At 45.5% G+C, this 12,436-nt stretch overlaps 1 protein-coding gene across 1 annotated transcript; it reads right to left on the bottom strand.

Moving 5' to 3' along the window:
* GPHB5 (glycoprotein hormone beta 5) lies at nt 1-3,120 on the bottom strand. The gene is made up of 3 exons (XM_027905813.1): nt 3,101-3,120; nt 2,058-2,262; nt 1-189 (listed from the first exon to the last, which is right to left on the bottom strand). The coding sequence occupies exons 1-3, from the start codon at nt 3,118-3,120 to the stop codon at nt 1-3; spliced, it is 414 nt and encodes a 137-aa protein (XP_027761614.1).
* Nucleotides 3,121-12,436: the final 9,316 nt, after the last annotated feature.

Raw genomic sequence — 12,436 nt, 5'->3', positions numbered from 1 at the left:
TCAGTAAGTCTCACACTCGGTGGTGGCGGTGGAGCAGATGTCACAGTCGCACCGGATGGCCACGGGGTAGGTGTAGAAGGGATCCACGTCAGGGGCACACTTGGGCAGCTTCACTGTCACCATCTTGGTCTCGTTGTAGGTGCAGATGCGGTGGTGGGACTCGATGTAAGGCGGCTCCAGGATCGGTTTCTGCGGGGGAGAAGTGCCGGTCTCAGGCAGGAAGCGAGACAAACATCTGGAGTCCTGGCTTCCCCAGGGGGGATTTAGTGTAAGTAGAGGAGCTACTGGATCAGGTGGAAGGGGACATGGAAATAATTTTTAGGCTGCATCCTTCAGCACTTGCCTTTTGGAGCCCTGCCACAGAGGGGGAGTGGGTGTATCTGCGTGTTTCAGTTTGTTTAAAGCATAAAAGCCCCAATTAAAAGCTGCTTGAAGGAAGACGAAAGATTATCCAAAAAGCTGGTTTTCAGCAGAATATGAGTGTTTCGACCAAATGCTGCCAAAAGCAGCTGCTTTCTTCCAAAAGCATCGATTTTCCATTAAACGCACTCTGCTGGAAACCCCTCCACGTGCACAATCTGACTAAGAGAAGGGGTGCATCCAGGTGCCAAGGGCTGGTTTCTTTCTCAGCCAGACCAGTCTTCCCAGTCAGGCTGCACGTCCCACAAAGCCCAGTGGGTGTACACTGTGTGGAAAGCTCTCAGCACAGCAGCCAGCAGAGAAGCCTGAAGTTCCTCCTGAGAAAAACAGCTTGGCCAGAGACCTCAGCCATCAGGAGATGATGGGAGCATGAAGGCCTTGAAACCCACACTGTCATGGGGTATCACAGTGGCATTGCTTTTGCTGAAAACTTTTTTTATTTTCCCTAACAGGGACACCCATTTTCCAAAGACTGCAAGAAGGGGCAGCGCACACAGCAGTGGGAGTCCACTGTCATCCTCTCACTTGCACAGATGGGAAGCAACATAAGATAACACAGCCAGGAGACACTTTAATTTCTTTCTTTCTCTCTCTGCTGCCTAAAGAACCCTCCTTGGAAAACAAGAATGATGGCATGGAAGAGATGCAACATCTCATCAAGAAGACATCCAGACCCCCTCCCTCCTACAAACCCCCCATCCAAGCACATAGTGGTGCTCCCTAGAAGCTGTTGAGCCTCTACAACCAGATGAATTCAGCTGAACTACACCCCAGTGGTATTGCAATACACTGAGAGAGACTGAAAAGTCTGTGCTGCCAGAGGAGCTTGGGGATAGGGGAAACCAGGCGACAAGAGGTTCCCCGCAGGATCCTTATCTCACCATGGAATCTGGCCACCGGTGGCCTTCCCTCTCATCTCACCGAGTCACAAATGAGGGCAGTCAGAGCTGTCCCACAAACCCTGGCTCCTCCCCTGGTCACCTATGCAGATCTTGCCTTCATGTAGCAAAATGCCCCTGAGTGGCTCAAGGCTTCCCTGAATACATTAAACTGGGATTGGCCCCTTGAGCCTTCCAGTGGCAGAAAGGCAAAGACAGTCAGAAAGTTTTTCTCTGACCTGAGTGTAGATGTACTTATGCTCTTTCTTTCTCCCCCTGTACACCCCTAAAACTTAAATACTTCATATTTACACACCACTGTGACTTAAAACAGGACCAAATTAGAAACAGGCACTATCTTTGGGATTTCCTTTTTGGAACAAAATATATTACCCATCAAGTGGGAACTCCATCTTAATCTCAAAGGAATTTTTTTTTCAAGTGAAAAGCAATAAAGTCCTCCTCTTCTTAAAGTGTTTGAGCTGAAAGAGGCTTTCAGGTTGCATAGTAAGAGTTTTACATAAGGGCTTCATTGATGTCATCACATGACGTCCATCCCCCCTCTGGGGCAGGGGAAGGAGGGAGGGAACCACAAGCGCTGCTGTCAGCGGTGGTGAGGGAGATACAGAGTGGGACAGAGCCCTCGTCTGTTTAGCAGATACCTGCAAGTTATTTAATGCTAGGTGGGTTTCTGTGGAGGAATTTTGGGAGGGAGGAAGCAGCACCCAGGGATGTCAGTGCCCTCCAGCACAGCCTCACCTCCCAGGTCTCGCAGCGGCCCCAGCACGCGTCCGTGGTCACCCGCAGCCCCCGGCACCCGGGTTTCTTGGCCAGGAAGGTGAATTCCCGCACGGCACAGCCGATGAAGGTCCTCAGGTCGATGGCAGAGCTCTTGAGTGCGCTGCCACAGCCCCCCAGCAGCAGGAGAAGGAGAGCAACCGGGATCACACAGTGGAGCTTCATGCTGAGGCAGAAGGGAGAGAAGTGGAGGGTTGGGAGAGCCAGAATGTCCAGGAGGCATGAAGGGCAAGTGGACAGGCTAAGCTGAAGCTGGGACACCCTTTTCTCCCTTTGGACACACTGTTCTCCATCATCACTCAGCCTGAGAGAAGATGGAAGGATTGAGGGGTCACCTACTCCCAGAAGAGGGAAATCTCAGCAAAAAGTTCTGCCACAGAAAGCAGCAGAGTGCAGACTTTCCGTGCAGAGCAGTGGGAGTTTGCCTGTAAGAGATAAAGCCACCAGCCAGTTTCTCAACCCCTCTGAAATCTCCATGTTGCAGGGCTGCTTGGCAGCAGATGCCTTTCTACCAGCCCTTTTGGGTTGCCCGGAGCTCACACGAGGCCAATAGCTGAGCAGGTAGGAGCCAAGCATCCCTGAATTTGTGCTATGATCTCAGCATCTCCCAGAAGTGCTACCGGAGTTGCCATTACCAACACCCTGAGCACTGGAGTCATGCTGTTCATCTCCGAGGTCTGCAGCCAGGGGGGCTGGTTGTCCCTTTGGCACTCACTGCCCTACAGGCAGCTCAGACCCAGCCAAGGCTGCCAAGCCAGTGATCAGAGATGGTTAGGCAAGCAGGGGACATGGCCAAGGCAACCAGAGGAGGCTTGAACTCCTCACACCTGAGCAGCCCAGCATCCACCAAGACCATCTGACACCTGCTGATCTTCTGTCTCAGTAAAACAAGCAACTGGCTTTTCAGAAAAACTTTCCCTGCCAAAAAAAAAAAAAAAAAAAAAAAAAAAGAAGAAGAGAGAGCTGGAAAGTAGCTCTAAGCCACAAGATGATGCATTTTATACTTCAGATACTTGCACTTCATCCAGGCTTGACACTTCATTTTGAGAAAGTCGGCAACTGCACGGGGCACAGACTGGCGTGCACTGGCCTGTGTCCTCAGCTGGATGGACCAAAATTAAATGAGCTGGGCCTGCCTTTTCCCTGGTTGAGGCTGGAGCCTCTAAGCTCCTGTTAAACCAAATGCTTTAAATTTGCTAAATCAAAGCAATGGACCAGCACATGATGCTTGCTTCACGTAAGTCATCATGCATAAACTAGAGTCCTACATGTGATTAAACGAGAGTATGTGTATATATATAAGCTAAAAAAAAAAAAAAAAAAAAAAAAAAAAAAAAAAAAAAAAAAAAAAAAAAAAAAAAAAAAAAAAAAAAAAAAAAAAAAAGAAGATAAAATTCTATATTTTTAAAGGAAGACGTATGAGAGTAAAATCGAAAAACTTCAGAACAAATCAAACATATAGTCTTTGTCACTTTAGCAAACCCTGCTGCTTTATTCACGAGCCGGAGCCATGACAGGGAGCAAACACAGACACACACTCACCTAACTTGTTGGAGTCAGAATTCCTTTTGCAGTTTTAAATCGCAGATGATGTTTAAGGACGTTGAAGCGAGCAGCAGGAGACCTGCACAGTAATCTTTGTCAGCTTTGTGATCAGTGGATCTCCCCAGCAGCTGCTACTGGGTTGTTTAATTGCCCAAATTTATAGGAAGGGTCTTGTCAATCAAGGCAGATCCTTACTTGAACTACCCAAGGCGTCAAAGTCATTGACTGTAAAGAGAGGCTCCCCTTTCCAACAGTGATTACCTTCAAGAGAATTATTGTTTTTTAGGTTATTGTTTCATAACATCAGCCCTGAAACAAAAGGAGCATCTCAGTGAGTGAAATTATGAGCATGCACTGGGGCAAAATGGATCTTCTTTTCCACGGTGGAATATCAACACCTTTGTGAGGGGATTGGAGATTGGCTCTGAAATCATTACCCTCCTAATTAACAAGCCCTGAGTAAACATTCTCAAGGAGGCTTTTTGGATATTTGTGCAAAAAAACACCTGGATGTTTGCCAGTTGTATTAGACCCTTTTCATTCGATTGCTCTGTACAAGCAAGGGCAAGGGATAGGGGGAGGAGGTGTGAGTTTGCAAGGAAAGGAAGTGTTCTCCTGGTGAGCCAGGCAGCTGTCACACAGGTGAGCACCATGGTGAAAGGAAATTTAGGAATCGTGTCCACTGCCCTCACCATGCAAACAGAATTTTCAGCTTTTCACAGGACAGAGAGCAGCCAAGGAATTGTGGTTCCCTGAGGAATTTGCTGGTCAGTAAGTTCCTAAAAGATGAGTGGGAGAGAGAAGAGCAGCCACAAGCTCACCTGGGGAAAGTCACCTCTTTTCCTTTCCACCGTGGCTGGAGGGTGACTTGCCAGCAGTGATTGCTCCAGTACCCAGGCATGTCAGGAAAAGGCAGGGCAAGTGTCAGGGATTATCCACCCCTTGGGATGATGCTGCTAAATGTGGCCACAATACAACCAAGAGCTGAGAATAGAAAACACAGAGGAAACCTTGATTCAAACAAAATCCATCCTACAATGTTTTAGAGGGGTACAGGGGGGGATTAAAAAAAAAAAAAAAAACAACAACCAACCAAAACAGCATCTGTTGATGTCCAGAACATGCATCTCATCAAATATGAAGCAGTGATTACTATGAGTTCATTAATTTACCTTACAATTATCCAACACATTCTTCTGGTGGGTTGTATTCAGGCTTTTTGTAGTGTAAACTCTGGAAACCAGCAAATACACACTAAGGAAATGGGGTATTGAACCGTTCAGGACCAAACAAGGTGCATCACATAGGTGCTCTCCCTTTTTCAGGGTGAATAACTCATGGCTCAAGATCTTGGTTTCACTTCCAAGGTCAACAGCACACACTTGGTGCAGCAGCAGGGCTCACACCCGTGCTTACACCTCCTGGGAATCCCAGGACACTTCCTCTACTTCACTGTTCAGCTTGGAGCAGCCACACAAGCTGGTGTGTAAAAGGCTCTCTCTTTAATTTGGGAAACAGTGATTGGGAGAAGTGAAAGAGGGAAGGAAAACAAAACAGAACAAAACAAATCAGAATTTCAACTAAACATTTGCAAGCTGTCCTGAAGTTGGGAGGGAGGGGATGTTTAAATTCTATCCCAGTACTCACACTTATTATTATTCAGAGTCTCACTCACAGTAAAGGATTCCAGCTTCAAGTGAAGAGTGATCAGGTGGCACTTTGGAAGAGGAATACTGAATGGAGGTGTTGTAAATGCCTCCATAGATATGATCACCAGACACGTCCTGGACACCTTTTTCCCCCATTGAAACCACTTGGGTATAGCATGAGATTCAAAGACAAATTAGATCACAGGGAGATCCAGAGGAACAGCCAAAGTCTTGTCACTGATCTAAAACTATCAACAACTTTCCACCAAAAAAACCCCCTAAACTATTTTTCCATAATTTTCCCTGACCAAAAATAAAGCTGGAAAATAAACTTTTAAAGGCTTTTTAAAAATATGCAGTTTATAAGTTCCTGACTTGCAGAGAAACCGGGTAAAAGGGAAAATATCAAGCTAAAGTTCCCTTTATTTCATTCTGGAAATGTGCCAGCAAAAATCATCCCAAGATTAGAGACAGCTACAGGAAATACATGCCAGATGGCAGATGAACCATCTTTGACAGATCCCTCTTCTTCTATGGATTAGAAAACCAGGTGCTGGACTTTTTGTGTAATTTAGTTTAGTTTCAGTGACTTCAGCTAACTAATATTCTGTTCTCTTGAAGACTGAACAGTCTCATAAAGTAAAACAAAAGAGAAATTGCAGACTCTAATTTCCTCTTCAGAATATCCTGTCTGTTTGTAGAGCAGACACCAGTTGCTGAAGGACTGTCAGGTGAAAAGCTTGAGTGTTGGCTTTTTCCCACACAGAGCTTTGCTGGTTTATTGATTTGTGATTTTTGGTGGGGTTTTTATTTAAATTAGTTAATAAATCTACCACTGGGATTTCAAACTGGACTGGTCATGAGGAAGGAGCTGAGATGTGCTGTTTAATGAGACAGGCCAAGGGAAATAACAGTGTTGAGTGGCTGCACACAGTAAGTACTGCTGCAAAACATGTAGGCAGTGGCAGGCCAAAAAGAGCCTGGTAACCATTCAGGCAAGCAGAGACAGCGACTGGGCAAGAGATGCTTAATGCACTGCACACAAGAGAGATTTGGGAAGGGTGGGCTGTAGTTCAGAAGTAAGACAGAAGGAAAAACGGATGAGGAAATGTGGTGCTATGGGTTGGCTGGCCAAGCTCACAGGAGTTGGCATTCAAGAGAGGTTAGAATTCAGATTAGAACAGTCATAAAACTACCAGGTAAGAGGTGAAGCTATGTATGTTAGATGCAATTTGATGAACTCTCTGAAAAAATTAGCACCAGAATCACTTTTCCATATACAAGCTAATATTAGACTTTTTTTTAACAGGTTGTTTACTCTTTGCTGGTAGTTTTGGAAAAACAAAAACAAAAACAAGATAACCCTTATGTCCTGAAAACAGTATTTCAAACAAATACATTATGATTCTTTAATCCATCCCCTCAGCAGCTGAGTGTTTGTCTTGGAGTGTGACTTTCTGTCGTTTGCTACATTTCCAAAGAATGCGAAGAATTGGGTCTGTAAAGGGACAGACAAAGTAGGTTTAACCTTGAGAGGGCATGGCCAATCTGTAAATGAAAATCAAAGGAAGAGAGTAAAGCCCATCAAAAAGCTCTGATAGAAATACTGCCAAGTGCAGGCACGGACAGGACAATGCAGCCGTCAGGAAACGTGTTCTCGGGTGGTAACGAGATAAATGGGGACTCTCCCTGCTAACAATGGGACACCAGTCCTGGCTGAAGGTCTCAGGCACACAAAGACACTTCTGCTTTAAAAGACTTTCTGCTCATTTCCCTTCCTGAGCTTAACACAACACGAACTGGCACCGGCTGAATGAGCATTAGGGTGAGAAGAATGTAGCCAGGAAAGAGGATTTTTTCGAGGCAGCAAATCACACCACACTCAGTACTTAGGGGAATGACCCATATTAGAGAGGAGATAAATATTCCTTTCAGCTTGTGGGGGTACCTGTGCTATGAACAGCAGAACGGCCCAATGAACACACCTGTAAAATGCGACCCAGGAGATCTGAAATGCTGTGAAACAGCTCTGCACCAGCAGCAGAAATATCCCAGCTGCTCCAGCACGACTGCCTCGCTGGCATGGCTGTTATGAGAGAACTGTCAGACACTGTTCGTCTCCTCCTTTCCCATTAGACTTGGAAAGTGAAGTCTCAGGGTGAGGCTTAACAGTAACAAAAAACGCTAATCCATAGGTTGCTTGAGGCACATCTAGCCCGGTGAGATAACTCTATTCTGCTAAAAAAAGGCCTGTAGCTATGATGGATTCAATCCAGAAGAGGACTAATGAAGGTCCTACAGCCTCTCAAAGAGCCAAAAGCTTCCAAAGATAGGTAGTGAGAATCTCTAACACACAGGTATTGCACGCAAACCAAGCTAATGCCAATAAAGATAAATCCATAGCAGAACTGCAGGTTCAATTTGGAACCTGATCATAACCTGATTTTACTCAGTATGGACAAAGACTCTGTATTATAGATTGGACACTTTTATTAAAATTCCCTTTTTACATGTTTATATATAGAGGACCTCAGAAAAACCAATTTCTCAAACCTTAAACTCTGAGCAAAATGCTTTGAAACTAAAAATCAGAAAGAAAAGTATAAAGGCAAGTAGGAAATAAAGAGACTCCGTGGTCAAGAAAAGGACAGCTTTTGTGCAAAGCAAAATGCATCCTGACCTAATGGTGAAGGCTAGCAACAATTTAAAATAAAAAACATGATACTGATACCTGTCTCAGCCTCAGTAGTGCAAATGTTGATTGTGGAGTCAGTCTACAGAAGCAGGAAGTTACATGTTGTAAGGATTAAGAACCGCTTAAGACACATTTCTCAAAGACTGACTGCCAGAAAGAATTCACTTGCAAGAGGGACATCCTTGGGGAGTTCCCCAAAGATTTAGGAGTTGTGATATATACAACAATAAGGGGGATAAAAAACCAGGGGAAAAAAAGCATATTCAGAATGGATGATGAGGAGAGAAAAGGCACAACTCCAAGCCTAGGCTGTGAAACCCTTTGTTACGGTCCTTAGGAAAGTAAAGAGACTCCCTTTTAAGGCTACCATATCCCTGCACTGAAAAGGTGTATTTGTCAAGCAAGCTCCCAGTAATAAGAAATAAGACACCACTAATTGATGGAGAAGGGGATTGTTTTCCCTGTTTTGCCAATGCCAAACATATTACAGGATCAGAGCATGGGAAAAACTGCCAATTTAAAACCAAAAGATAAAAAGGCACAATCAGGGTCTGAAAACAACCAGCACCACCAAAATTCGCAGTTGACCAAGGCTGACTAACAGGCCATGAACTGGTGAAAAAATGGGTCTAATTAATGCAAAAGCAGCCCTCAATACAGAGATGTACAAACTTCCCAAAAGAACGGAGACTTTTGCTTGGCATGAAGTCCTTGAGTAACTCCCTGGTTCCTGACAAGTTTTGAGCTCTTCTGACATCTGCAAGGCAAGGCAAGGCAATACGTGGTTGAGTGTGAAAACAAATGGCATAAATGACAGCTTCCAAGATTAGCATTCCTCTGTGTTCAGCATGCCACCCTGTCTCAGGGGAAATTCAACCAGGAAAACTTCCTGAGCAACTGGAAGATACACAAATGGGGGAAGAAATCATTGTCATAAACAGTCATTGATGCGTCATTACAATGCTGGAGGGGAAAGCATGAACTGATCTGAAACCATTTGCAACAAAAAGGGGATATTCTATAGCACAGAATATAAATATAGATATCATGCTACAGGTACAATTCTATGAGTAGAGATGATATAGAGATGATATTCTGGGATATGCGATTACATGATATATAGAAAGGGAAGACCTGGGGAATTGCAGGCAGGTCAGTCTCACCACTGTGCCTGGCAAGGCCATGGAATAGATCCTGATGGAAACTGTGCTAAGGCACGTGGAAAACTGAGAGGTGATTGGTGACAGCCAGCATGACCTCACTATAAGCAAAATTGGCACCTGACAAATTTGGCACCTTTCTACAACGAGGTCACATTGCTGGTGGATGAGGGAAGAGTGACTGGCACCATCGACCTGGACTTGTGCAAAACATCTGACACTGTCACACAGAACATCCTTTTCTCTAAACTGGAGAGACATGGATTTTATGGGTGGACCACTCAGCGGATAAGGAATTGGCTTGATGGTCCAATTCCAGATCAAGTGCATCCAGAGGGACCTGGACTGGCTGGAGAGCTGGACCCAATCAAACTTCATGAAGTTCAACAAGACCCAGTGCAAGGTCCTAAACTGGGGCTGGGGCAACCCCAAGCACAAACACAGGCTGGGCAGAGAAGGGATTGAGAGCAGCCCCAAGGAGATGGATTTGGGGGTGCTGGTTGGTGAAAAGCTGGACATGAGCCAGCAGAGTGCACTGACAGCCCAGAAAGCCAGCTGTGTCCTGGCTTACATCAAAAGCAGCACGGGCAGCAGCTGAGGGAGGTGATTCTGCCCCTCTACTCTGCTCTGGTAAGATCCCACCTGGAGTAGAGTCCAGCTCTGGGTTCCCCAGCATAAGATGTGGACCTGTTGGAACAGGTCCAGAGGAGGCCACAAAATGCTCAGAGGGCTGGAGCACCTCTGCAATGCAGACAGACAGAGAGTTGGGGCTGTTCATCCAGCAGAATACTCCAGGGAGACCTTATACCGCCTTCCAGTACCTAAAGGTTCTCCAAGAGAGCTGAAGAGGGACTTTTGACAAGGGTATGGAATGACAGGATAAGGGGGGGATGGCTTGAAGCTGTGGCTGCCCCATCCCTGGAGGGGAGGGCTGGGTAGATAGGCCAGGTTGGATGGGGCTTCGAGCAACCTGATCTAGTGGAAGGTGTCTCTGCCCATGGCAGGGGCGTTGAAACTGGATGGTCTTGAAGGTCCCTTCCAATCCAAACCATTCTGTGATTCTATGGTGACAGAGACACCACAGCTACACTCCTGTGCATGTGTGGATCAAAACTGACACAGGTTCCCTGGTGTCTGGTAGGGCCAATAACTGTAAAGCAGCTTTTGCTCAACAGGATAGTAACAGGGACATAAATCCAAAATATTCCTAAAACCTGAGAAATACTAAGCACTATCATTCTGTCAAATTTGCTAAAAACAGCCAAAGGGGTTAACAGAAATAAAAATAACTAAGGTGAGTAGACTGATAGACTGATATGCAGTATGCTTTGTTTTAGACACATTCAGCCCAGAATGTGAATTCAAGAATTCAAATCCAATGGAGTTGGCTAAATATTGATGTGAGTGAGAACTGGGCTCTCTAATTGTACACCAGGGAATTGCCTGGAGATCTGCTCTGAGTTCATTGCAATGTGAAAAAGATTCTCCAATAAATACAGATGCTATGCAAACTTAATGTGACTGACAATAACCACTTTAACTCAAGTCACTTTTGCACTCCATAGCTTTCCTCTAATAGTCTTTTTTGAAAAGACATTTTAGTTGTTTATGACAGACTAGTGGGCAATGACACAGCTCCTCTGGGCTCAGAATTTGAGGATGAAGCTTCTACAAAACTACAGAAGTTCAAAGATACATTATCTTAATTCATTAATTTCCCTATTGTTCATGTCCAGTGCACTGGAAAAAGGACACTTTGTCTAGACACACATCACCCCCAGTGCTAATGCTCCGTTTCCAGCATTGCCTTGGTGATGAGTGAAGTTTGCAAATTAGACAAAGCTGGAAATTGGGTCTCCTGAAACAAAGCTACCATCTCTTCCTGTGAATCCTGTCAGAATAAACTCATAGAACAAGTGAACAAGTCAAACTCCAGCCAGGAAAACAAATATGATGAGAGTCCCAAACTCTGGAGAGGCACGTGGCCAAACCAAACCTTGGCACAGCATAGACCCAGACAGTAAAAGGCAAGAGGCTTCAGCAGCAGACAGAACCAAATCTTCCAGCCTGAACTCTTTCTACCCTCTGGGGAAAGGTGCATCTCAGTCAACACTTTGAGCCCTCAGACTACTGCCAGTTTAAGTTTGTCACCCTGATCCCACTGACTTTAACAAGCTCCTTGTGGGTGCAGAGTCATCCCCTGTCACGAGACCAGCAGGACTCACAGAGGTCATAAAGAAAAATAGATTCCACCAGGCCCCTGAGAAACAAACCCCACAACAGCACAGAGAGAGCTGAGGTGACCAGAGGGCAGCCAGTTTTCTGTTGTCTATCTTGGATCACCAACTTGTCGTCAGCTGAGGAATCACCAGGGGAGGAAGAGAAGAGCAGGAGATAACAAAGCTCCATCTTTCACCTGTGAGCATCACTGCCACAGCCACATCACACTGTAACTGTTTCACTGCAATCACACCCGTGTCCTGTCTGCAGGGTCTGTTTTAACCCTGCTGTAACACAGCTGCAGAGAGCCTAGCCCTTGTGAAAGTTGCATACGGAGGTCGTGACGGGATCATACAGCACCCCTCTTTTACAACTAGCAACAAATAATCTGGAACATCATCTCTGAGTCAAAGTCCACCTCAAAACCACGCTTATAAACCAAGCAAACAGCAGGCAGGCTGCTGCACAGCAAATCATTCATGCTGTCACACATGCTGTGACCTGGGAAGTGTCAACTCCAGCACAGGACAAACAAATGCCCTGACCATAGAGGTATGTTGGTACCTACAGAGATTTTTGAAACACTGCTCTGCCCTAGAGGGGAGCAGTTCTCTGCCATTGGGCATTCATGTAGAATCATAGAATGGTTTGGGTTGGAAGGGACCTTAAAGACCATCTTGTTCCAACCCTCCTGACATGGGCAGGGACACCTCCCACTAGACCAGGTTGCTCAGAGCCCCATCCAGCCTGGCCTGGAACACTTGCAGGGATGGAGCAGCCACAGCTTCTCCAGGCAACCTGTGCCAGTGTCTTACCACCCTCACAATAAAGAATTTCTTCCTAATAAACATCACTCATTATAATTTGGAACATATTTAAAAATTCTGATGTCACAGTATTAAAGATTTCCTACCAGAGCTGAAAGTTCAGGTCGGAGCCTGTGCTCCTCTGCATATGGATTAATTGATAGAGATTAGCTGAAAGAGTATCACAAATTCAATTTTATGGTGCTATTGCTGCACACCTCTGCTTTCCTTCAAGCATTTCCTTCCATTCTGCAGCCTTTTGTAA

The sequence above is a fragment of the Empidonax traillii genome, unplaced genomic scaffold (genome assembly GCF_003031625.1).
Source record: "Empidonax traillii isolate 1590-97213 ecotype Southwest subspecies unplaced genomic scaffold, ASM303162v1 scaffold1211:size273671, whole genome shotgun sequence".
NCBI classification, from domain to species: domain Eukaryota; kingdom Metazoa; phylum Chordata; class Aves; order Passeriformes; family Tyrannidae; genus Empidonax; species Empidonax traillii.
The sequence above is the reverse complement of the archived record's forward strand: the minus strand, read 5'-3'. Positions and strand labels throughout refer to the sequence as shown.

Bases quoted from the DNA above. Each gene is read 5' to 3' on its own strand.
- GPHB5 (XM_027905813.1), bottom strand. From the start codon at position 3,120: ATGAAGTGCAAGTATCTGAA. The intron at 2,263-3,100 runs GTATAAAATGCA...CTTCTGCCTCAG, and splicing joins ATGAAGTGCAAGTATCTGAA to CATGAAGCTCCACTGTGTGA. The intron at 190-2,057 runs GTGAGGCTGTGC...TCTCCCCCGCAG, and splicing joins GCCGCTGCGAGACCTGGGAG to AAACCGATCCTGGAGCCGCC.